The sequence below is a fragment of the Melanerpes formicivorus genome, unplaced genomic scaffold (genome assembly GCF_026170545.1).
Source record: "Melanerpes formicivorus ecotype bairdi unplaced genomic scaffold, bMelFor1.0.p_v2 SCAF_112, whole genome shotgun sequence".
Taxonomy (NCBI): domain Eukaryota; kingdom Metazoa; phylum Chordata; class Aves; order Piciformes; family Picidae; genus Melanerpes; species Melanerpes formicivorus.
In genome coordinates, this window is record NW_027142464.1 from 1,585,595 (window position 1) to 1,609,519 (window position 23,925).

The 23,925-nt window shown below is 68.3% G+C and overlaps 1 protein-coding gene across 1 annotated transcript; it reads left to right on the plus strand.

Annotated features, from left to right (window-relative positions):
• The first annotated feature begins 15 nt into the window (after positions 1 to 15).
• Positions 16 to 23,925, plus strand: FBXL20 (F-box and leucine rich repeat protein 20). The gene is made up of 15 exons (XM_068166979.1): positions 16 to 338; positions 5,149 to 5,210; positions 6,500 to 6,554; positions 8,563 to 8,637; positions 10,325 to 10,419; positions 12,986 to 13,054; positions 13,793 to 13,888; positions 14,132 to 14,258; positions 15,027 to 15,101; positions 16,867 to 16,997; positions 18,036 to 18,096; positions 18,410 to 18,454; positions 19,740 to 19,796; positions 21,324 to 21,536; positions 23,513 to 23,925. The coding sequence occupies exons 1-15, from the start codon at positions 297 to 299 to the stop codon at positions 23,618 to 23,620; spliced, it is 1,311 nt and encodes a 436-aa protein (XP_068023080.1). The 5' UTR covers positions 16 to 296; the 3' UTR covers positions 23,621 to 23,925.

The window sequence follows — 23,925 nt, forward strand, 5'->3', positions numbered from 1 at the left end:
TGGGCTCCGCTCCGCTCCCCCCCCCCCCCCAACCCTTCAACCCCCAACCCCCTCCGCCCAGCCGCCGTGCCCGGCGCTGGCCAATCAGCGCGCTCGTTGTTGGCAGGTGCGGAGTGTTTTTGTTTTGGGTTGAAGTTGAGGCCGGAGCAGCCTCGGCGGCGGTCGGCGGCGCCGGGTGGAGGCCCCGGAGGAGCCTCGGCAGCTCCCTCCGCCGGCTCCTTCCTTTCCCTTCCCTTCCCTTCCCTTCCCCTCCTTTCCTCTTCTTCTTCCTCCTCCTCCTCCTCCCCGGCTCCGCCATGCGGAGGGAGATGAACGGAGTCACCAAGAGCCGCTTTGAGGTGAGGGCCACCCCCACCCCCACCCTGCGACCAGGCCTCTCGGCTCGGCGGGAGGAGGGGGGGGGGGAAGGGGGGGGGGGAGGCCAGGCCGGGTAAACCCGGCCTGGCCTCCCCCCCCCCTTTCCCCCCCCCCTCCTCCCGCCGGGGCTGTCCGTGTGTCCCCCCCCGTGTCCGTGTGTCCCCCTCCCCCTCTGTGACCGAACCGTGGCGGCGGGGGGGGGGGTCCTGTATGAATGGGGCTGAGATGGGGGGAGGTCGCCCCGGGATTGGGGGGGGGGCAGGACTTAGCTTCAGGCCTGCGAGCAGCGCTGGGAGGGAGGGAAGGAGAGGAGGGGAGGGGAGAGGAAGGGAGAGGAGGGGAGGGGAGGGGGGAGGAGAGGAGAGGAAGGGAGGGGAGAGGAAGGGAGAGGAGGGGAGGGGAGAGGAAGGGAGGGGAGAGGAGGGAAGGAGAGGAGGGGAGGGGAGAGGAGAGGAGGAGGGGAGGGGAGGAGGGGAGGGGAGAGGAGAGGAGGGAAGGAGAGGAGGAAAGAGGAGGGGAGGGAAGGAGAGGAGGAAAGAGAAGAGGAGGGGAGGGAAGGAGAGGAGGAAAGAGAAGAGGAGGGGAGGGAAGGAGAGGAGGAAAGAGAAGAGGAGGGGAGGGAAGGAGAGGAGGAAAGAGAAGAGGAGGGGAGGGAAGGAGAGGAGGAAAGAGAAGAGGAGGGGAGGGAAGGAGAGGAGGAAAGAGAAGAGGAGGGGAGGGAAGGAGAGGAGGAAAGAGAAGAGGAGAGGAGGGAAGGAGAGGAGGAGAGGGGAGAGGAGGGAAGAAGAGGAGGGAAGAGGAGAGGAGGGAAGGAGAGGAGGGGAGGGGAGGGGAGGGAAGGAGGGGAGGGGAGGAGAGGAGGAAAGAGGAGAGGAGGGGAGGGGAGAGGAGGGAAGAAGAGAGGAGGGGAGGGGAGAGGAGAGGAAGGAAGTCAGTCGGAAACTTCTTGTCGCGTTCCCCACCTCCCCTGCCTGGTTTTTTGGGGGGGGTCTGTCTGTTCCCCTCCCCCCTTGTCTGATAGAGACCCCCCCACGAGGAGGAGGAGGGGGGGAGGGAGGGAGAGAAGGGGGAACACACACACAGAGGGCTGCTGCTTGCCGACGTGTTGCTGCGGGGGGGAGAGGGGAAGGGAAGGGGGAGGGGGAGGGAGGACGAGGGCGAAGTTGGTGCCGGAGGGAAGGAGGGAGAGAGGGAAAGGGAGCTGGGGAGAGGCTGGGAACAGCACAACAGGCCGCTGGGGGAGGGAGGGGCAGGGAGGTGGCCCCGGAGCTTGGGTTGGTAGCAACTTTGGGGGTGGGGGGAGGGCAAAAATCGCTGGTGGGGAGGTGCTGGGGGGGGGGGGGGGGTGGAGAACCCTGGGGCGGCCGGAAGGAGCTGAGGGCTGAACAATCAGAGCGATTGAAAGAGGCTGGGGCACAGGGCAGGCTGTGGAGCTGCTGCCTTCCCCCCGGGGGGGGGGCGTCCGGGGCGGGGGGGGGAGCAGCAGGAGGGGCAGCAGCACCCCCGGGATCCGCTGCCCCTGCTGGGAGAAACGAGGGGGGGGAATCCCCAACCCCTCCCTGCCTGCTCGGGAGGGGGAGATGTGGTTGTGCCCCCCGGGGCTGGGGGGGGGAGGGGGAGATGTGGTTGTGCCCCCGGGGCTGGGGGAGATGTGGCTGTGCCCCTGGGGCTGGGAGGGGGAGGGGGAGATGTGGCTGTGCCCCTGAGGCTGGGAGGGGGAGATGTGGCTGTGCCCCCGGGGCTGGGGGAGATGTGGTTGTGCCCACGGGGCTGGGGGGGCGCTGGGGGGGGAGGGGGCTGCTGGGGTCCTTGGGGGAGCTCAGAAGCGTTTGGTGCCAGCAGGATCAGCCCCGGGGGGTGGGTGGGGGGCAGCCCCGCAGCTCAGAAAGGTGTCCTGGAGTGGGGGGGGGTTGGGATTGGCCTCATCCTCCACCAGGGATGGAGGATGAGCGGGGGGGGGGAGGGTCCCCGGTGCTGCTGTGGCCTCTGGGCGCTGGCAGCGTGGGGCTGGGGGAGGCAGGGGGCTGGGAGTGCAGCCTGGCTGGCTCCAGGAGCTGGGCCTGGGAGCTTTGGGTCCCTGCAGAGAGGTTGGGAGCAGGCAGAGCACCCTGGGAGCAGCTTGCCTGGAGGGGAGGGGGCACGGAGGAGTGGGGAAACCTCACATTTGTGGCTTGGAGATCCTCCAGAGCCTCCCTCCCGGTGCTGGGAGAGCTTCTCCTCAGGGCTGCCCTCAGGCAGGATGAGTCCAGGCCCCTGCTCAGGCTCCCCCCTCCAGCTCGGAGCCTGCTGCAGCTCCCTGCCCAGCTCAGAGCCTGCTGCAGCTCCCTGCCCAGCTCGGGGCCTGCTGCAGCTCCCTGCTGCAGCTCCCTGCCCAGCTCCGAGCCTGCTGCAGCTCCCTGCCCAGCTCCGAGCCTGCTGCAGCTCCCTGCCCAGCTCCGAGCCTGCTGCAGCTCCCTGCCCAGCTCAGAGCCTGCTGCAGCTCCCTCCCCAGCTCAGGGCCTGCTGCAGCTCCCTGCCCAGCTCCCTGCCCAGCTCCCTGCCCAGCTCCCTGCCCAGCTCCCTGCCCAGCTCAGAGCCTGCTGCAGCTCCCTCCCCAGCTCCCTGCCCAGCTCAGGGCCTGCTGCAGCTCCCTGCCCAGCTCAGGGCCTGCTGCAGCTCCCTGCCCAGCTCAGGGCCTGCTGCAGCTCCCTGCCCAGCTCTGAGCCTGCTGGGGCCATGGGGGGAGGGCACCACCATCATCATCATCATCACCATGGCCAAGGGCTCAGGCCCAGCCAGCAGGGAGTTAGGCAGGGCAGGTCCTGCCTCTCCAGCCTGATCCCTTCCCTGCCCAGGTGGTTCCTGGGGGCTGTGGGGCAGGCTGTGGTCTGCCTGGGCCTCAGCAAGGCCTTGGCCACCATCCCCCACAGCCAACCCCTGGCCAAGCTGTCAGCCCCTGGCTGGGCCAGCAGCTCTCTGAGCTGGGTGAGGAACTGGCTGGAGGCTGAGCCCAGAGAGTGGTGGTGAATGGTGCCACAGCCAGCTGGCAGCCAGGCACCAGTGGTGTGCCCCAGGGAGCAGTGCTGGGCCCTGTGCTCTTTAACATCTTCATTGATGATCTGGAGGAGGGCACTGAGTCAGTCAGCAGGGAAGGTGCAGCTGACACCAAGCTGGGGGCAGGAGTTGGTCAGGGAGAGGGCAGAAGGGCTCTGCAGAGGGACCTGGCCAGGCTGGGCAGATGGGCAGAGGCCAACAGGATGGCATTCAACAAGTGCCAGGGGCTGCCCTTTGGCCACAGCAACCCCAGGCAGAGCTACAGGCTGGGGGCAGAGTGGCTGAGAGCAGCCAGGCAGAGAGGGACCTGGGGGTGCTGGTTGATGGTAGGCTGAACAGGAGCCAGCAGTGTGCCCAGGGGGCCAAGAAGGCCAAGGGCATCCTGGCCTGCAGCAGGAGCAGTGTGGCCAGCAGGAGCAGGGAGCTCATCCTGCCCTGTGCTCAGCATTGCTCAGGCCACAGCTGGAGTCCTGTGTCCAGCTCTGGGCTCCTCAGGTCAGGAAAGAGGTTGAGCTGCTGGAAGGTGTCCAGAGAAGGGCAACAGAGCTGGGGAGGGGTCTGGGGCACAGCCCTGGGAGGAGAGGCTGAGGGAGCTGGGGTTGCTTAGCCTGCAGAAGAGGAGGCTCAGGGGAGACCTTCTTGCTCTCTGCAACTCCCTGCAGGGAGGTTGGAGCCAGGTGGGGGTTGGGCTCTTCTCCCAGGCAAGCAGCATCAGAACAAGAGGACACAGTCTCAAGCTGTGCCAGGGGAGGTTTAGGCTGGAGGAGAGGAGAAAGTTCTTCCCTGAGAGAGTTGTTGGCCACTGGGATGTGCTGCCCAGGGAGGTGGTGGAGTCCCCAGCCCAGGAGGTGTTCCAGAGGGGACTGGATGTGGCACTTGGAGCCATGGGGTAGCCATGAGGTCTGTGGTGCCAGCTTGGGCTTGATGAGCTCTGAGCTCTCTTCCAACCTTGGTGATGCTGTGGGGCTGTGAGGCTGAGGTGTCCCTGCCCCTGGCAGGGGTGTTTGGAGCAGCTGAGCACTGAGCTGCCTCCCAGCCCAGCCCAACCTCTGCTGCTGTGCCCAGCAGCTGCCCTGGGATGCTCAGCCAGCTCCTTGCCCCCTGCAGCCCTCCCTGCAGCCCTCCCTGCAGCCCTCCCTGCAGCCCTCCCTGCAGCCCTCCCTGCAGCCCTCCCTGCAGCCAGCTCCTAGCCCCCTGCAGCCCTCCCTGCAGCCAGCTCCTAGCCCCCTGCAGCCCTCCCTGCAGCCCTCCCTGCAGCCCTCCCTGCAGCCAGCTCCTAGCCCCCTGCAGCCCTCCCTGCAGCCAGCTCCTAGCCCCCTGCAGCCCTCCCTGCAGCCCTCCCTGCAGCCCTCCCTGCAGCCAGCTCCTTGCCCCCTGCAGCCCTCCCTGCAGCCAGCCCCTAGCCCCCTGCAGCCCCCCCTGCAGCCCTCCCTGCAGCCAGCCCCTAGCCCCCTGCAGCCCTCCCTGCAGCCAGCCCCTAGCCCCCTGCAGCCCTCCCTGCAGCCAGCTCCCTGCCCCCTGCAGCCCTCCCTGCAGCCAGCTCCTAGCCCCCTGCAGCCCTCCCTGCAGCCCTCCCTGCAGCCCTCCCTGCAGCCCTCCCTGCAGCCAGCTCCTAGCCCCCTGCAGCCCTCCCTGCAGCCCTCCCTGCAGCCCCTGGCTCCTTGCCCCCTGCAGCCCAGCAGGGTTGCTCCCCCCCGGGGCCAGCCCTTTGCCCCCCCCGGGGCCAGCCCCTGCCTCACCTCTGCCCTTTGTCCCCAGATGTTCTCCAACAACGACGAGGCTGCCATCAACAAGAAGCTGCCCAAGGAGCTGCTGCTGCGGTGAGAGTCCCCTGGGGCCCTCAGCTGGGGCCTGGCCTGGGCTCTGTGGGCAGCTCAGCAGCCCTGGCCTGGGCCCCTGGGCAGGGCAAAGCTCTGCAGCAGCCCCCTGGGGCTTTGGGGGTGCCGAATGGCTTTGGGGGTGGAGGGGCTGCCCAGGGCCTGGCTGAGCAGCAAGGGGCAGCTGCAGGCTGGGCAGGAGGATTCTGCCTCTGCCCTTGGGGCTGTTGACCCCCAGCTGGGTTCCTCTGCCCTCCCCTGAGCCCCCCAGCAAGGCTTTGTGGCAGATGTTCAGCACCTCTGGTGGGCAGAGCTCCAGCAGCTCAGGCTCTCTGCAGCTCTGCCCTCCCCCAGCCCCCCCTGGAGCTGTGGCCCTGGGCTGGGCTCAGCAGCTCCAGCTGGGAGCCTGGGGCTGGCCTGGGCTGGGGGGTGGCAGCCTGGGGGTGCTCCCAGCACCCAAACCCTGCTGCTGCAGCCAGCTCTGAGGGGCTCCCAGCACCCAGAGGGAAGGAAGGGCCTGGGGAGCCCTGGCAGAGGAGAGCTTGGAGCTCAGCTGGGAGGGGAGGGAAGGGAAGTGAGGGGAGGGGAAGGGAAGGGAGGGGAGGGGAAGGGCAGGGCAGGGCAGGGCAGGGCCAGAGGCTGATTCTGGCTTCTCTCTGCTGCCTTCTCTCTTCTGGTGTCCCTGACCTGACTCAGTGGCTTTCAGTGCAGAGTTATTCATCCAGGAGCAAGGCCTGGAGGGCTCCCAGGGCCTGGAGGGGCTGCAGGAGAGCTGGGCAGGGACTCTGGGCCAGGGCTTGGAGTGGCAGGAGGGGAGGGAAGGGAGAGAAGCTTGGGGAGGGGAGGCTGAGGCTGGGGAGGGGGGAAAGAAGCTCTTGGCAGTGAGGCTGGGGAGAGCCTGGCAGAGGGGAGGCTGTGGCTGTGCCCTCCCTGGGGGTGCTCAGGTGGGCAGCAGCCCCCAGGGGGTGGCAGGGGAGTTTCTTTCCCCCCCCTCAGCTGCAGCCCTCACTCAGGGCTGTGAGCAGCAGCCCCCAGGGGGTGGCAGGGGAGTTTCTTTCCCCCCCCCCCCCTCCTCCTGGCTTTGCTTTCAGCTGGCAGCTGCTGGCTCTGCTCTTTTCACACCAGCAGCTTCCAGCTCAGCCAACACAAACCTTTTGCTGCCTCCAGGCCTTTTTCCCACCCCCCCTCCTCTCAGCCCTTTGTTTCCCCCCCCTCCTCTCTGTGGCAGCCCTCAGGGGGCACTAAAGGTGTGTGGGGGGGTCTGGGGTCTCTCTTGTCCCTTCCTGCTGCAGGATCTTCTCCTTCCTGGATGTGGTCACTCTCTGTCGCTGTGCTCAGGTCTCCAGGGTAAGGCTGCTCCTCCCCCCTGCTGGCCTGGGGTGGGGTGGGGTGGGGTTGGGTTGGGGTTGGGTTGGGTTTGGGTGGGGTTGGGGTTGGGGGTGGGTTGGGTTGGGTTTGGGTGGGGTTGGGGTTGTGTTGGGGTTGTGTTGGGGTTGGTTGGGTGGGGTTGAGGTGGGGTTGGGTGGGATTGGGGTTGGTTGGGGTGGGTTTGGGTGGGGTTGGGTTGGGGTGGGGTTGGGTTGGGGTTGGGGTGGGGTTGGGGGTGGGGGTTGGATGGGTTGGGGTTGGTTGGGGTTGGGTTGTGTTGGGGTTGGGTAAGGCTGGCTTGGGGCTGGGTTGGTTTGGGTGGGGTTGGTTGGGTTGGTTTGGGTGGGGTTGGTTGGGTTGGTTTGGGTGGGGTTGGGTTTGGGTGGGGTTGGTTTGGGTGGGGTTGGGTTTGGGTGGGGTGGTTGGGTTGATTTGGGTGGGGTTGGGTTTGGGTGGGGTTGGTTGGGTTGGTTTGGGTGGGGTTGGGTTTGGGTGGGGTTGGTTTGGGTGGGGTTGGGTTTGGGTGGGGTTGGTTTGGGTGGGGTTGGGTTTGGGTGGGGTGGTTGGGTTGATTTGGGTGGGGTTGGGTTTGGATGGGGTTGGTTGGGTTGGTTTGGGTGGGGTTGGGTTTGGGTGGGGTTGGTTGGGTTGGTTTGGGTGGGGTTTGGGGTGGGGTTGGTTGGGTTGGTTTGGGTGGGGTTGGGTTTGGGTGGGGTTGGTTGGGTTGGTTTGGGTGGGGTTTGGGGTGGGGTTGGTTGGGTTGGTTTGGGTGGGGTTTGGGGTGGGGTTGGTTGGGGTGGGGGGGGTTGGTTGGGGTGGGTTTGGGGTTGGGTTGGGGTTGGTTGGGTGGGTTTGGGTGGGGCTGGGTTGGGGCAGGGCTGAGTTGGGGTTGGTTTGGGGGTTGAGTTGGTTTGGGTGGGGTTGGGTTGGGGCGGGGTTGGGTGGGGTTGGGTTGGGGTTGGGGCAGGACTGGGTTGGTTGGGGTTGGGTTGGGGTTGGGTTGGGGCTGGTTTGGGGTTGGTTTGAGGTTGTTTGGGGTGGGGTTGGGTTGGTTGGGGCTGGTTTGGGGTTGGTTTGGGTTGGGGCTGGTTTGGGGTTGGTTTGGGGTTGGTTTGAGGTTGTTTGGGGTGGGGTTGGTTTGGGTTGGGGCTGGTTTGGGGTTGGGTTGGGGCTGGTTTGGGGTTGGCTTGGGGCTGGGTTGGGTTGGGTTGGGTTGGGTTGGGTTGGGTTGGTTTGGGGGGGATGAGAAGCTTGGCAGAGCTTGGTGCAGCTCAGTTCATCCTCTGCAAGCCACAGCAGAGGCTGGCCCCAAGGAAGGGGAACTCAAAGGCCTCAAGCCCAGGAGCCCTGAGCAGGCTCTGGAAGGGAGGTGGCAGAGCCCAGGAGCTCCCCAGGGGCACAGTGCCCAGGGGGGGTTGGGAGCTCTGCACAACCTCTCTGGGCAGCCTGCTCCAGGCCTCCAGCAGCCTCACACCAAACAGCTTTCTCCTCCTGCTCAGATGGAGCCTCCTGGGCTCCACTCTGTGCCTCTTGCCCTGTCCCTGGGCACCACTGGGCAGGGTCTGGCCCCAGCCTCTTGCCCCCCAGGCTCCACTCTGTGCCTCTTGCCCTGCCCCTGGGCAGGGTCTGGCCCCAGCCTCTTGCCCCTCAGCCTTTAGCTCTCCCTGAGCACTGCTCAGGTCCCCTCTGGAGCTGCTCTCAGCCCCAGGGCTCTCATCCTGTGTTCCCCCCAGTGCTGCTGGCAGCACCCTGGGGCCTCCCCAGCTGCCCTCTCCCCCTGGGCTGTGATTCCCTTGGGGCTTGGCCCCCTCCAGCCCAGCTGAAAGGATCCAGCCTGGCCCTGGGCCTCTGCTGCTGCCCTTGGGCTGGGCTCTGGCCTGCTTTGCTCTCTCCCCTCTTAACCACTTTGCTCTCCCTCCTTTCCTCCCTCCCTCCCTCCTTTCCTCCCTCCCTCCCTCCTTTCCTCCCTCCCTCCCTCCCCCTGCAGGCCTGGAACGTTCTGGCCCTGGATGGCAGCAACTGGCAGAGGATTGACCTCTTTGATTTCCAGAGGGACATTGAGGTACCCAGTGGCACCCAGCCCCCCTCTGGCTGCCCTTGTGCCCTGCTTGGGATGCAGCTGCAGCTCAGGGAGGGCTTCCCCCTCCCACCAGAGCCCTGCTCCAGCCCCCCCTGCAGCCCTGGGGCTGCTTCCCTTCACTGCCTGCAGGCTCTTCCCTTTCCTGCCCCCCAGCCCTGCTTCATTCCTGCAGCTTCTGAGCATGGAAGGAATTCTGCCCTCTGGAGCAGGAGGTTGAAGGCAGCAGCAGAGGAGGAGGAGGGGAGGGAGATTTGTGTCTGCCCTGCAGGCAGGGATCAGGCACCCTGCTGCCTGGGAGAGCAGGATTCCTGCTGCCCCCCCTGGCCCTCAAAGCAATGTTTGCCCTGCCTGGCAGCCTGGCCATGGCCTGCAGAGTGTCCCTGCCCTGCCTGGCAGCCTGGCCATGGCCTGCAGAGAGTCCCTGCCCTGCCTGGCAGCCTGGCCATGGCCTGCAGAGAGTCCCTGCCCTGCCTGGCAGCCTGGGCACGGCCTGCAGAGTGTCCCTGCCCTGCCTGGCACCCTGGCCATGGCCTGCAGAGTGTCCCTGCCCTGCCTGGCACCCTGGGCACGGCCTGCAGAGTGTCCCTGCCCTGCCTGGCAGCCTGGGCACGGCCTGCAGAGTGTCCCTGCCCTGCCTGGCAGCCTGGCCATGGCCTGCAGAGTGTCCCTGCCCTGCCTGGCAGCCTGGGCACGGCCTGCAGAGTGTCCCTGCCCTGCCTGGCAGCCTGGGCACGGCCTGCAGAGTGTCCCTGCCCTGCCTGGCACCCTGGCCATGGCCTGCAGAGAGTCCCTGCCCTGCCTGGCAGCCTGGGCACGGCCTGCAGAGTGTCCCTGCCCTGCCTGGCAGCCTGGGCACGGCCTGCAGAGTGTCCCTGCCCTGCCTTTAATGTCAAGCAGGGCAGGGGGGAGGCTGAGGCCTGAGCTGCTCCTGTGATGCCCTCTGGGAGCTGCTCCCTTGGAGCTGCTGTGGCCCTGGGAGCTGGGAGGAGCAGCAGGGCTGGGGGCAGAGCAGCTCCTGGTGGAAAGAGGCTTTGGAGGCTTACCCTGGGGGCAGAGTGGAACTGGAAGAGCATTGTCCTAGGGTCCCCTGAAGGGAAATGTTTGCAGCCCAGCTGCAAAGGAAACCTCCTGAGCTGCCTCTGCCTCACCCCTGCCTGCAGGGGAAGGTTCAGACTCCCCCCAGGGTGGTTTGGGCTGGGAGGGACCTCCAGAGGTCAGCCAGGCCAAGCCCCCTGCAGTCAGCAGGGACATCCTCTGCCGGCTCAGGCTGCTCAGGGCCTTCCCCTTGGCCATCCCCAGGGGCTGGGACCCCAACCACCCCTCCCTGGGCAGCCCCCTGGGGGCAGCACATGGCCTGCCCTGGGGGTCCTGCTGCCCTCTGCTGGCTCTGCTGCTGTAGCCTCTGCTGAGGTCCAGGAGCTGTGAGCTGGAGGAGCAGCCTCAGCCTCAGCAGCTTTCAGCTTCTCTGCCTCTCCCTCCTCAGCAGCTGGAGGAATCCTTCCCCCTCCCTGCCCCCAGCTCGCTCTCAGGGCAGCTTTGGTGCCCCTGGCTCCCTGTGGGCCCAGGGCAGCTGAGCTGCCAGATGCTGAGCTCAGCTCTGGGGGGGGGGGTCCTGGGGGCAGCTGGTGGCCTCTGGATGCCCCTGGGACCCTCTCTGTCTTCCCCCCAGGGTCGAGTGGTGGAGAACATCTCCAAGAGGTGTGGAGGGTTCCTGAGGAAGCTGAGCCTGCGAGGCTGCCTGGGCGTGGGGGACAATGCCCTCAGGTACTGCTGGGCCCCTGCCTGCCCCCCAGGGGCACACAGAGAGGCCCCAGGCCCCACAGAGCCCCAGCAGTGGGGTGGAGGCTGGGAGGGAACTGCTGGAGCTCCCCCAGCCCACCCCTGCCCTGCCCCAGCAGCCTGCCCGGGGGCACAGTGCCCAGGGGGCGTTGGGAGCTCTGCACAGCCTGCTCCAGGGCTCAGCAGCCTCACCCCAAACAGCCTTCTCCTCCTGGGCTCCACTCTGTGCCCCTTGGCCTGTCCCTGGGCACCACTGAGCAGAGTCTGGCCCCAGCCTCTTTCTGCCCCCCCCCCAGCCTTTAGCTCTTGCTGAGCATTGCTCAGCTCCCCCCCCGGGGCTGCTCTGCTCTGCCCCAGGGCTGTTCTGCCCCAGGGCTCCCAGCCCTTGCTCCAGGCTGCTGCCTGGAGCTGCTCCAGGCCCCTCAGCAGCTTTGCAGCCTCCCCTGGACTCCCCCCAGCAGTTCTCTGCCTCCCTTGAGCTGGGCAGCCCAGAGCTGGTCCCAGTAGCCCAGGGGTGAGCTGAGCAGGAGAGAGCAGAGGCTGCTGCTGGGCACTGAGAGGTCCCTGAAGGAGAGCTTCCCACTGAGCTCTGGGAGAGCTTCTGACCACTTGGGACCTGGGGCCTTTAGGCTCTGTCTCCCACTTCAGGCCTGGGGAGAAGCCTTTCCAAGGGCTCTTTCTGCCTGCCCCCAGCTGAGGAGCAGCTGGGGCTGAACCACAGGCTGGCCCTGGGGGTGAGAGCTGCTGCAGGAGGGAGGCCCTGGGGCTGAGAGCTGCAGGAGGGAGGCCCTGGGGGTGAGAGCTGCTGCAGGAGGGAGGCCCTGGGGGTGAGAGCTGCAGCAGGCAGGGCCTGGGGCTGAGAGCTGCAGCAGGCAGGCAGGGCCTGGGGGTGAGAGCTGCAGGAGGGAGGCCCTGGGGGTGAGAGCTGCAGCAGGCAGGGCCTGGGGCTGAGAGCTGCAGCAGGCAGGGCCTGGGGCTGAGAGCTGCAGCAGGCAGGGCCTGGGGCTGGGAGCTGCAGGAGGGAGGCCCTGGGGGTGAGAGCTGCAGCAGGCAGGGCCTGGGGCTGAGAGCTGCAGGAGGGAGGCCCTGGGGGTGAGAGCTGCAGCAGGCAGGGCCTGGGGCTGAGAGCTGCAGCAGGCAGGGCCTGGGGCTGGGAGCTGCAGCAGGCAGGGCCTGGGGCTGAGAGCTGCAGGCAGGCAGGCAGGGCCTGGGGCTGGGAGCTGCAGCAGGCAGGCAGGGCCTGGGGCTGGGAGCTGCAGCAGGCAGGGCCTGGGGCTGAGAGCTGCAGCAGGCAGGCAGGGCCTGGGGCTGGGAGCTGCAGCAGGCAGGGCCTGGGGCTGGGAGCTGCAGCAGGCAAGGCTCTGGGGCTGAGAGCTGCAGCAGGCAGGCAGGGCCTGGGGCTGGGAGCTGCAGCAGGCAGGGCCTGGGGCTGAGAGCTGCAGCAGGCAGGCAGGGCCTGGGGCTGAGAGCTGCAGCAGGCAGGCAGGGCCTGGGGCTGGGAGCTGCAGCAGGCAAGGCTCTGGGGCTGGGAGCTGCAGCAGGCAGGGCCTGGGGCTGAGAGCTGCAGCAGGCAGGGCCTGGGGCTGAGAGCTGCAGCAGGCAGGGCCTGGGGCTGGGAGCTGCAGCAGGCAGGGCCTGGGGCTGAGAGCTGCAGGCAGGCAGGGCCTGGGGCTGAGAGCTGCAGGCAGGCAGGGCCTGGGGCTGAGAGCTGCAGCAGGGAGGCAGGGCCTGGGGCTGAGAGCTGCAGCAGGGAGGCAGGGCCTGGGGCTGAGAGCTGCAGCAGGCAGGCAGGGCCTGGGGCTGAGAGCTGCAGCAGGCAGGGCCTGGGGCTGAGAGCTGCAGCAGGCAGGGCCTGGGGCTGAGAGCTGCAGCAGGCAGGGCCTGGGGCTGAGAGCTGCAGCAGGCAGGCAGGGCCTGGGGCTGAGAGCTGCAGCAGGCAGGGCCTGGGGCTGGGAGCTGCAGGAGGGAGGCCCTGGGGCTGAGAGGTGCAGCAGGCAGGGCCTGGGGCTGAGAGCTGCAGGAGGGAGGCCCTGGGGCTGAGAGGTGCAGCAGGCAGGGCCTGGGGCTGAGAGGTGCAGCAGGCAGGGCCTGGGGCTGAGAGGTGCAGCAGGCAGGGCCTGGGGCTGAGAGCTGCAGGCAGGCAGGGCCTGGGGCTGGGAGCTGCAGGCAGGCAGGGCCTGGGGCTGAGAGCTGCAGGCAGGCAGGGCCTGGGGCTGAGAGCTGCAGCAGGCAGGGCCTGGGGCTGAGAGCTGCAGGCAGGCAGGGCCTGGGGCTGAGAGCTGCAGCAGGCAGGGCCTGGGGCTGAGAGCTGCAGGCAGGCAGGGCCTGGGGCTGAGAGCTGCAGCAGGCAGGGCCTGGGGCTGAGAGCTGCAGCAGGCAGGCCCAGGGGCAAGTGGCAAGGGTGGGATGAGGAGCAGGAGAAGGCAGCTTGGTTTGTTTCAGTGCTGCAGAGAGCTCTCCAGGGGCTGCAGGCAGGCTCTGGAAGAAGCTGCAGGGCTGTGGGCAGAGCTGAGGGCAGAGCTGACTGAGTGTCCTCCTTCCTTCCCCACAGGACCTTTGCCCAGAACTGCAGGAACATTGAAGTGCTCAACCTCAATGGCTGCACCAAGATCACAGATGCGTGAGTGAAGCCCCTGGCAGCCCAGCACAGCCTCCTGCCCTGCCCCCAGGCTCCATCCTCCTCCTCTGCCCTCAGGGGGATTGAGACCTGAGGGTCCTGGGGGCCAGAAGGGTGCCCAGGAGCCAGCACTGGGCCCTGGTGGCCACAGAGCCCCAGGAGGGCTGTGGGGAGCAGGTCCAGAGAGGTTCTCCTGTGCCCTGCTGAGGCCACAGCTGGGATACTGTGTCCAGCTCTGGGCCCCCCCAGCTCCAGAAGGAGCTCAGGGAAGGGGATGGAGGAGTCCAGGCCAGAGGCACAGAGCTGCTGCAGGCCCTGGAACATCTCCCTGTGAGCACAGCTGGGGCTGGGGGCTGGGAGCAGAGCAGCCTGAGGGCTGCCTCAGTGCTGGGGAGGAAGATGCTGAGGGCTGCAGCCAGGCCCTGCTGGGAGCTGCCCAAGCACAGCCCAAGGGGCACTGGGGGCAGCTGGAGCAGAGCAGCTGCCCCTGGAAAGGGAAACCTTTGTCCCTGGGAGGGTGCAGAGGCCTGGGGCAGGCTGCCCAGGGAGGTTGTGGAGTCCTCTGCTCTGGAGAGCTTCCAACTCCCCCCCTGGCTGTGTCCTGGCTGCCCTGCCCTGGCAGGGGGCTTGGCCTGGCTGCTCTCCAGGGGTCCCTCTGCCCCCCCAGCCTTGCTGTGGCTCTGGGCCAGGCTGCCTGTGCCCTGCAGCAGAGCCCTGAGTGTGTGCTGTGCTCTCTTGCAGGACCTGCACCAGCCTCAGCAAGTTCTGCTCCAAGCTCAGGCACCTGGACCTGGCTTCCTGCACCTCCATCACCAACCTCTCCCTCAAGGCACTCAGGTAGGAGCTCCCAGCACTGAGCCCTGGGCCACTGGGTTCCAGGTTGGGTGAGCCAGCTGAGCTCCCTCTGTGCTCTCATTCAGCTGTTCCCTGGGCTGGGCTGCAGCCAGGGCAGTGTGGGGCAGGGGGCAGCCCCTGGGGGGCTCTGGGCCTGTGCCCAGCTGTCCTGCAGGGATGGCAATGCCCTGAGAGCAGAATCTGCTCCCAGCCCCAATCCACTTTCCCCTCCCTTTCCCCTGCCAGTGAGGGCTGCCCACTGCTGGAGCAGCTCAACATCTCCTGGTGTGACCAAGTGACCAAGGATGGCATCCAGGCCCTGGTCAGAGGCTGTGCTGGGCTCAGAGCCCTCTTCCTGAAGGGCTGCACACAGGTAGGGCTCTGCAGGCTGCCTGGGCTCAGGCTCAGCAGCTGGGGGCAGAGGGGAGAGGAAGCTGGGGGGCAGCTGAGTTCCCATGGCTGGCACTGCCACAGGCTGTGCCCCCAGGCAGGGCTCCCTGGGTGCTGCCCCCAGGCAGGGGCTCTGCTTGGTGCCCACAGCACTGCCACAGGCTGTGCCCCCAGGCAGGGCTCCCTGGGTGCTGCCCCCAGGCAGGGGCTCTGCTTGGTGCCCACAGCACTGCCACAGGCTGTGCCCCCAGGCAGGGGCTCTGCTTGGTGCCCACAGCACTGCCAGAGGCTGTGCCCCCAGGCAGGGGCTCTGCTTGGTGCCCACAGCACTACCAGAGGCTGTGCCCCCAGGCAGGGGCTCTGCTTGGTGCCCACAGCACTGCCACAGGCTGTGCCCCCAGGCAGGGCTCCCTGGGTGCTGCCCCCAGGCAGGGGCTCCCTGTTTGGTGCAGGGGCAGAGGGGAGCTGAGGTAGAGCAGGGTCAGAGTGGAGCTGAGGCAGAAGTTGCTCAGTGTGAGGCTGCTGAGGCTCTGGCCCAGGCTGCCTAGGGAGGCTGTGGCTGCCTCCTGCCAGGCTGGGGGTGCTCAGGGCCAGGCTGGATGAGGCCCTGAGCAGCTGAGCCTGGCTGAGAGCTGTCCCTGGGCATGGAGGGGGCTTGGAGCAGCTGAGCTCTGAGCTGCCTCCCAGCCCCCAGGGCTGCCTCAGCTCCTCAGAGGTTGCTTTGGTCTCTGCCTCTCTTCTCTCCCTGCAGCTGGAGGATGAAGCCCTCAAGTACATTGGTGCCCACTGCCCTGAGCTGCTCACCCTCAACCTCCAAACCTGCTTGGTAAGAGAAGCTGCTGAGAGCTCCCAGCTCCAGCCCCCCCTCTGTGCTCAGGGCACTGAGCCCTGCAGGATCAGCTCCAGCCAGTCCTGGAGGCCACAGAGCTGCTGGAGGGAGGCCCCAGGGCTGGAGCAGCTCTGCTGGGAGCTCAGCCTCAGGGAGCTGGGGGCCTGCAGCCTGCAGAAGACTCCAGGGGGGAGCTCAGAGCTGCCTGCCAGGGGCTGCAGGAGGGCTGGGAAGGGACTCTGGGCTTGGTTGCTGGGACAGGAGGCAATGGCTCTGAGCTGGGGCAGGGCAGGCTGAGCCTGGAGAGGAGGAAGGGATTCTCTGACCTGACTCAGTGGCTTTCAGTGCAGAGTTACTCATCCAGGAGCAAGGCCTGGAGGGCTCCCAGGGCCTGGAGGGGCTGCAGGAGAGCTGGGCAGGGACTCTGGGCCAGGGCTTGGAGTGGCAGGAGGGGAGGGAAGGGAGGGAAGCTTGGGGAGGGGAGGCTGAGGCTGGGGAGGGGGAAAAGAAGCTCTTGGCAGTGAGGCTGGGGAGAGCCTGGCAGAGGGGAGGCTGTGGCTGTGCCCTCCCTGGGGGTGCTCAGGACCAGGCTGGATGAGGCCCTGAGCAGCCTGGGCTGGGGGGGGAGGGGTCCCTGGGCATGGCAGGGGCTTGGGGCTTAGTCTTGGCCTCCCAGCAGGAAGGTCTGCAGGGGCCAGGCTTGCAGGGCCCAGGCTTGCAGGGGCCAGGCTTGCAGGGGCCAGGCTTGCAGGGGCCAGGGCTGCAGGAGCCAGGGCTGCAGGGGCCAGGCTTGCAGGGGCCAGGCTTGCAGGGGCCAGGCTTGCAGGGGCCAGGCTTGCAGGAGCCAGGGCTGCAGGGGCCAGGCTTGCAGGAGCCAGGGCTGCAGGGCCCAGGCTTGCAGGGGCCAGGCTTGCAGGGCCCAGGCTTGCAGGAGCCAGGGCTGCAGGGGCCAGGCTTGCAGGAGCCAGGGCTGCAGGGCCCAGGCTTGCAGGGCCCAGGCTTGCAGGGCCCAGGCTTGCAGGGGCCAGGGCTGCAGGGGCCAGGCTTGCAGGGGCCAGGGCTGCAGGGGCCAGGCTTGCAGGGCCCAGGCTTGCAGGAGCCAGGGCTGCAGGAGCCAGGGCTGCAGGGCCCAGGGCTGCAGGGCCCAGGGCTGCAGGAGCCAGGGCTGCAGGAGCCAGGGCTGCAGGGGCCAGGCCTGCAGGGGCCAGGCCTGCAGGGCCCAGGCCTGCAGGAGCCAGGGCTGCAGGAGCCAGGGCTGCAGGGGCCAGGCCTGCAGGGGCCAGGCCTGCAGGAGCCAGGCCTGCAGGAGCCAGGCTTGCAGGAGCCAGGCTTGCAGGGCCCAGGCTTGCAGGAGCCAGGGCTGCAGGGCCCAGGCTTGCAGGGCCCAGGCTTGCAGGGGCCAGGGCTGCAGGGGCCAGGCTTGCAGGGCCCAGGCTTGCAGGAGCCAGGCTTGCAGGGCCCAGGGCTGCAGGGCCCAGGCTTGCAGGAGCCAGGGCTGCAGGGGGCAGGCAGGAGGCAGAGCCTGGGCTGGCTGCTCCCCTGGCCCCAGCTCAGGACCATTCCCCTGCCTGTGCAGTCCCTTGCCCAAGCCCTCCAGGGGCCCTTGCAGTGGCTGTGCCCTGCTGAGGCTGCACTGCAGCAGCTGAAGGCAGTCTCAGGGGGGTGGAAAGCAGCAGAGCCTGAGGGGGAAGCTCTGCAGGGCCCTGCAGCTCCCCTGCCCCTGGCCTGCTGACCTGGGGGGTGTCTGGTGTGTGCCCTGCAGCAGGTCACAGATGAAGGCCTCATCACAATATGCAGAGGCTGCCACAAGCTGCAGTCCCTCTGTGCCTCAGGCTGCTCCAACATCACAGATGCCATCCTCAATGCCCTGGGGCAGAACTGCCCAAGGCTCAGGTAAGCTCTCCCCACAGCCTGGGGCAGAGGATCAGCCTGGGGCTGAGTCAGCTGGGGAGGAGGTCTGCAGGGCTGGGGTGAGGGTTGGGCTCCCCAGGGCAGCAGGGGGCTGCAGGAGAGGCTGGGAGGATGATGAAGGGACTGGACCAGCTCTGCTGGGAGGAAGGGCTCAGAGCCCTGGGGCTGCTTAGGCTGGAGGGGAGAAGCCCCAGAGGGGATCTGCTGAAGGCTGGGGGGCAAGGGGCTGGGGCCAGAGCCTGCTCAGTGCTGCCCAGGCAGAGGGCAAGGGGCACAGAGTGGAGCCTGGGGGGCAAGAGGCTGGGGCCAGGCTCTGCTCAGTGCTGCCCAGGCAGAGGGCAAGGGGCACAGAGTGGACCCCAGGAGGCTCCATCTGAGCAGGAGGAGAAAGTTGTTTGGTGTGAGGCTGCTGGAGGCCTGGAGCAGGCTGCCCAGAGAGGTTGTGCAGAGCTCCCAACCCCCCCTGGGCACTGAGCCCCTGGGGAGCTCCTGGGCTCTGCCACCTCCCTTCCAGAGCCTGCTCAGGGCTCCTGGGCTTGAGGCCTTTGAGTTCCCCTTCCTTGGGGCCAGCCTCTGCTGTGGCTGGCAGAGGATGAACTGAGCTGCACCAAGCTCTGCCAAGCTTCTCATCCCCCCCAAACCAACCCAACCCCACCCCAACCCAACTCCACTCATGTCTGGGCAGGGGGGGATGCAAAATGTTCCTCTCAGGGAGGGCCTGAACCAGGCCAAAGCTTTTGGTGGCTTCCTGGAGGCTCTGAGTGTGGAAAGGCTCAGAAGAGCCAACTGCCTCTGCCCCCATGGCCTCTGCCCCCATGGCCTCTGCCCCCATGGCCTCTGCCCCCAGAGCCTCTGCCCCCATGGCCTCCTCCCCATGGCCTCTGCCCCCAGAGCCTCTGCCCCCATGGCCTCCTCCCCATGGCCTCTGCCCCCATGGCCTCTGCCCCCATGGCCTCTGCCCCCATGGCCTCCTCCCCATGGCCTCTGCCCCCATGGCCTCTGCCCCTTCTCTCTCTGCAGGATATTGGAGGTTGCAAGGTGCTCCCAGCTCACAGATGTAGGCTTCACCACCCTAGCCAGGGTAAGTCCTGCCCCCCCCAGCCTGGCTGGCAGCAGGGAGGGAACTCCCCTGGGATTGGAGCTCCTGAGGCTTTGAGGGCAAGGTCTGAGTGGAAGCCAAGTGACCCAAAGCAGCCTGGGGGGAGCCCCCTGTGGCACTGCCCTGACCCCAAGCCTGCAGGGCCTCAAATGGCTGAGAGCTCTGAGCTTCCCTCTGGGGTGTTCTGTCCTTCCCTGGGGGGACAGAGCCCCCCCAGCCCCTGCTCCAGCTGTGGCTCTGCTCCTGGCTCTGCTCTCCCTCTGCCTTTCCCTTTGACCTCTCTCTCTCCCCCCAGAACTGTCATGAGCTGGAGAAAATGGACCTGGAGGAGTGTGTGCAGGTAGGAGCTGCCCCCCCTGGCTGCCCCTCTGCATCTGGGGGGTTGGGGAAGGGAGCATTGGGGGTGGGGAGCAGGCTTTGGGGTCAGGAAGTGCTGCCCTGGGCAGGCTCTGGTTGGGGCTGGGGCTGGGAGCTGCTCCCAGAGCTTCCCTGAGCTCTGCTGGCTGTGTGCTGAGGGCCAGGGAGGGGCTGGGAGCATCAAACACAGCCCGGGGGGGGGGAGGGAGGAGAGGCCCAGGCAGGAGAGCCCCAAAGCAAAGCAGCTGAGGGGAGGTTGGGAGTGGAGGAGAGAGCAGAGGCTGAGCTGAGTGCCAGGGGAGCAGCCTGAGCCTGGGGGGCTGCAGGCAGAGAAGGAGAGGAGGGGGAGGCCCAAGGGGGCTCTGGCCTTGGGGGGGACTGAAGAGCCCAGAGCAGAGCCCAGCCCCCTGCCCAGCCCCCCCCTCAGAGCCTCTCCCTGGAGCCCCCCAGGGAGCCTTGGAGCCCTCCTGGGGCAGAGCCCTCAGGAGCTGTGGTGGTGCTGAGTGCCGTGGGGCTGTTCCTTCCCTTCCTTCCTGCAGTCCTGGAGAGGGCTTGGGCTGGGAGGGACCCTCAGGAGCAGGCAGCCCCAGCCCCCTGCCAGGCCCAGGCTGCTCCAGGCCTCCCCCAGCCTGGCCCTCAGCACCTCCAGGGAGGGGCACAGCCCCAGCCTGCTGCTGGGCAGGCAGACCCTGGGGCAGGATGAGGCCCTGAGCCCAGCTGGGAGCTGCCCCTGGCAGAGGAGCTCTGAGCTGCCCTCCAGCCTGAGCCTTTCTGGCAGGGATGGCTAAGCCCCAGGCAGCTCCCAGCAGCAACTCTTCTGCCTTCCCCCCCCCGAGGAGCCAGCTCAGCAGCAGGAGGCTGCTGCAGCACTGCCAGAGGCTGCCCAGGGGGGAGCCTGAGGCTCCTCCATCCCTGGGGGTGCTCAAGGTGAGGCTGGGCAGGGCCCTGGGCAGCCTGCTCTGCCTGGGGGGGGTTGGGCTGGATGCCCTCTGGAGCTCCCTCCCAGCCCCAGCACCCCCTGAGCTCTCTGCCCTGGGCTGGGGGCTGGCAGGGAGCAGCAGAACTCGGCCCTGAGGGACTGAGAGCAGCTCCTGGGGGGCTCAGGGGGGAGGCAGCGCCTGGGGCAGGTGGGAGGGCTGCAGCTGCTCCTCTGGGGAGGGGCTGGCAGGCAAAACAACCCCAAAAGCCCCCAGAAAGGGCCAAGGCAGCCCCAAAATGGCCTTGTGCAGAGCCCCAGGCTGAGAGGAGCTGCTCTGCTTCCTCTGCAGATCACAGACAGCACTCTGATCCAGCTCTCCATCCACTGCCCCAGGCTGCAGGTCCTGGTGAGTGCCCCTGGGAGCCTTCAGCCCTGCCCCTGCCCCTGGGGAGGCCTCAGCCCTGCCCTGCCCTGCCCCTGGGGAGCCTCCAGCCCTGCCCTGCCCCTGACCCTGGGAGCCTTCAGCTCTGCCCCTGCCCTGCCCCTGCCCTGCCCCTGCCCCTGGGGAGCCTCCAGCCCTGCCCCTGCCCTGCCCCTGGGGAGGCCTTCAGCCCTGCCCCTGCCCCTGGGGAGCCTCCAGCCCTGCCTGGCCTCCCCCAGAGCCCTTCCTGGCCCTGCCCCCGGGGGAGGCCTTTTGTCCTCCTCCTGACCTCAGAGGCTTGGAAGAATTCAGCTTAAGGAACTTGACCCTGCCAGGACCTCTGTCCCTGCCCTGCTGCCGGCACTAATCCTGCCCCAGGCTGCTTGGGGAGGGATTGGAGGACACTGAACCCTCCTGCTGCCAGGCTCTGGCTGCCCTCAGCCTGGCAGAGCCCTCCTGCAAGCCAGGCTCTGGCCAGGCACAGGAGGCTGCAGCTCAGCTCTGCCCTCCTGGAGTGTGGAGCTGGGCACCTGAGCCCTGGGCACCTGAGCCCTGGGTACCTGAGCCCTGGGCACCTTCCTGGCCCTGGGCAGCTGAGCCTTGGCACCTTTCTGGCCCTGGGCACCTTTCTGGCCCTGGGCAGCTGAGCCCTGGCACCTTCCTGGCCCTATCCAGCTGAGCCCTGGCACCTTCCTGGCCCTGTGCAGCTGAGCCCTGGGCACCTTCCTGGCCCTGTGCAGCTGAGCCCTGGCACCTTCCTGGCCCTGTCCAGCTGAGCCCTGGGCACCTTCCTGGCCCTGTGCAGCTGAGCCCTGGCACCTTCCTGGCCCTATCCAGCTGAGCCCTGGCACCTTCCTGGCCCTGGGCACCTTTCTGGCCCTGGGCAGCTGAGCCCTGGCACCTTCCTGGCCCTGTCCAGCTGAGCCCTGGGCACCTTCCTGGCCCTGGGCACCTTCCTGGCCCTGTCCAGCTGAGCCCTGGGCACCTTCCTGGCCCTGGGCACCTTCCTGGCCCTATCCAGCTGAGCCCTGGCACCTTCCTGGCCCTGAGCACCTTCCTGGCCCTGTGCAGCTGAGCCCTGGCACCTTCCTGGCCCTGGGCACCTTCCTGGCCCTGGGCACCTTCCTGGCCCTGTGCAGCTGAGCCCTGGCACCTTCCTGGCCCTGGGCAGTGCCCTTGCCCCTGCTCTGAGTCTCTGAGCCCTGACTCTGGGTCTCCTCTGCCTCCCTCGGCTGCCCACCTGGGGGGGGAGCAGTGGGAGGCTGGGACCTCCTGTGCCCCTCAGCTGCCTGCCCGCTCCCTCCCTGCCCACCCCTGGCCCCTCCGGGGCCGCAGCCTCCCCCCGGAGCAGACCGCAGGGAGCCCTCCGCGGCGCCCCCTGGCGGCGCCAGGCTGTGCCGCTCCGCCCGGGCCCCGCGGGCTCTGCCCTGCCCTGCCGCCGGCCGGGCTCGGGCGCCCCCTGGCGGGCCGGGGGAGGCGGTGCTGAGGCCGCGCTGTGCTGCTTGGGCGCAGAGCCTCTCCCACTGCGAGCTGATCACCGACGACGGCATCCGGCAGCTGGGCAGCGGCGGCGGCGCCCACGAGCGGCTGCAGGTGATCGAGCTGGACAACTGCCCCCTGATCACCGACGCCTCCCTCGAGCACCTCAAGAGCTGCCACAGCCTGGAGAGGATCGAGCTCTACGACTGCCAGCAGATCACCCGGGCAGGCATCAAGAGACTCAGGGTAACCCAGGGCAGATGGGCCCCGACCCCCCCCCGACCCCCCGGGGTGATCCCCAGGGGCTGAGACCTGACCCCCACCCAGGGTGAGCCCCAGGAGCTGAGACCTGCCCCCCCCCGGGATGATCCCTAGGGGCTGAGACCTGACTCCCTCCCCTCCCCCAGGGTGATCCCTAGGAGCTGGGCCCTGACCCCCCCCAGGGTGATCCCCAGGGGCTGAGACCTGAACCCCCCCCAGGCTCCTCCACAGAAGCTGAGACCTGACCCCCCCAGGGTGATGCCCAGGAGCTGGGACCTGACCCCTCCCAGTGTGATCCCCAGGGGCTGAGACCTAACCCCCCCCCCCCCAGGCTGCTCCACAGAAGCTGAGGCCTGACCCCCCCCAGGGTGCTGCCCAGGAGCTGGGCCCTGAACCCCCCCCAGGGTGATTCCCAGGGGCTGAGACTTGACACCCCCCAGGGTGCTGCCCAGGAGCTGAGACCTGAAGCCCCCCCAGGGTGATTCCCAGGGGCTGAGACTTGACCCCCCCCAGGGTGCTGCCCAGGAGCTGAGACCTGACCCCCCCCAGGCTGCTCCCCAGAAGCTGAGACCTGACCCCCCCCCAGGGTGCTGCCCAGGAGCTGAGACCTGACCCCCCCCCCCAGGGTGCTCCCCAGCAGGGACCCTCCAAGGTGACCTCAGCCACCCCCTGCAGGCTGCCCAGGGCCAGCTCCAGCTCCAGGCTGTCCCTCTCCAGGCAGAGTCTGCTCCATCCTTGCAGCCAGGCCAGGCTGGGCAGGGCCCTGGGCAGGCTCCCTGCTGGAGGAGCTCCCTGCTGGCCCCAGGGGTTTGGCCAAGATGACCTTGGGAGGTCCCTTCCATCCCAGGCCTTCCCCTGGTCCTTCCCTTGGGAGCACCTTGGAGTGAGAAGCTTGGAGGCTGAGCTTGGGCCCTGGCTGCCAAGGGGCAGGAGGAGAGGGAAGGGCTTCAGCCTGCCCCAGGGGAGGCTCAGCTTGGCTCTGAGGAACAACCTCTGTACAGCTGAGCCCTGGGCACCCTCCTGGCCCTGAGCACCCTCCTGGCCCTGTGCAGCTGAGCCCTGGGCACCCTCCTGGCCCTGTGCAGCTGAGCTCTGGGCACCCTCCTGGCCCTGGGCACCCTCCTGGCCCTGTGCAGCTGAGCCCTGGGCACCCTCCTGGCCCTGTGCAGCTGAGCCCTGGGCACCTTCCTGGCCCTGTGCACCTTCCTGGCCCTGGGCAGCTGAGTCCTGGGCACCTTCCTGGCCCTGGGCACCCTCCTGGCCCTGGGCAGCTGAGTCCTGGGCACCTTCCTGGCCCTGGGCACCCTCCTGGCCCTGGGCAGCTGAGCCCTGGGCACCCTCCTGGCCCTGTGCAGCTGAGCCCTGGGCACCTTCCTGGCCCTGTGCACCTTCCTGGCCCTGGGCAGCTGAGTCCTGGGCACCTTCCTGGCCCTGGGCACCCTCCTGGCCCTGGGCAGCTGAGTCCTGGGCACCTTCCTGGCCCTGGGCACCCTCCTGGCCCTGGGCAGCTGAGTCCTGGGCACCTTCCTGGCCCTGGGCACCCTCCTGGCCCTGGGCAGCTGAGCCCTGGGCACCTTCCTGGCCCTGGGCACCTTCCTGGCCATGTCCAGCTGAGCCCTGGGCACCCTCCTGGCCCTGTCCAGCTGAGCCCTGGGCACCTTCCTGGCCCTGTGCAGCTGAGCCCTGGGCACCTTCCTGGCCCTGGCACCTTCCTGGCCCTGTGCAGTGCTGCTCCCCCAGCCCTAACTCCCTGAGCCTTGAGGCTGTGTCTCCCCTGCCTGCCCTCCCTGCTGCGTGCCGCTGGAGGCAGCAGGGGAGCTGCAGGGCTGGTTGGTGACCTCGGGGCGGGGGGGGGAGAGGTTGTGCCGGGGCTGGGGGCTGGGGGGAGGCTGCGTGCCGAGGCGGGGGGGGGGGGGGTGTGGGCCGGCCCTCCCTGAGGCCCTGCCCCCCCTGCCTTGCAGACTCACCTCCCCAACATCAAGGTCCATGCCTACTTCGCGCCGGTCACTCCCCCGCCCTCGGTGGGCGGCAGCCGGCAGCGCTTCTGCAGATGCTGCATCATCCTATGACGGCGGCAGGGAGCCTGCGCCTCGGACCCTGCTCGGGGAGCTGTCCGGTGGACGCCGACGGCTCCAGGGGGAGAAGAATCTTCTTTCCTTCCCCCTCCCCCCGCCCTCACCCCCTCCGCCCCGAGGGTCGCCCCCCCCGGGGGGCCGAGGGCAGGGCCAGGCCCCCTGCAGCCTCCTCCCTCCCTCCCCTCCCAGCTCCTCCCCAGCGCTGCTGCGGCCAGGGGAGGACCTCCCCGGGGGGCCTGGAGCTGCTGTGGGGACAGAGGCTGCCCCTGGCCTGCTGAGGTGGAAGCCCGGGGGGGGGG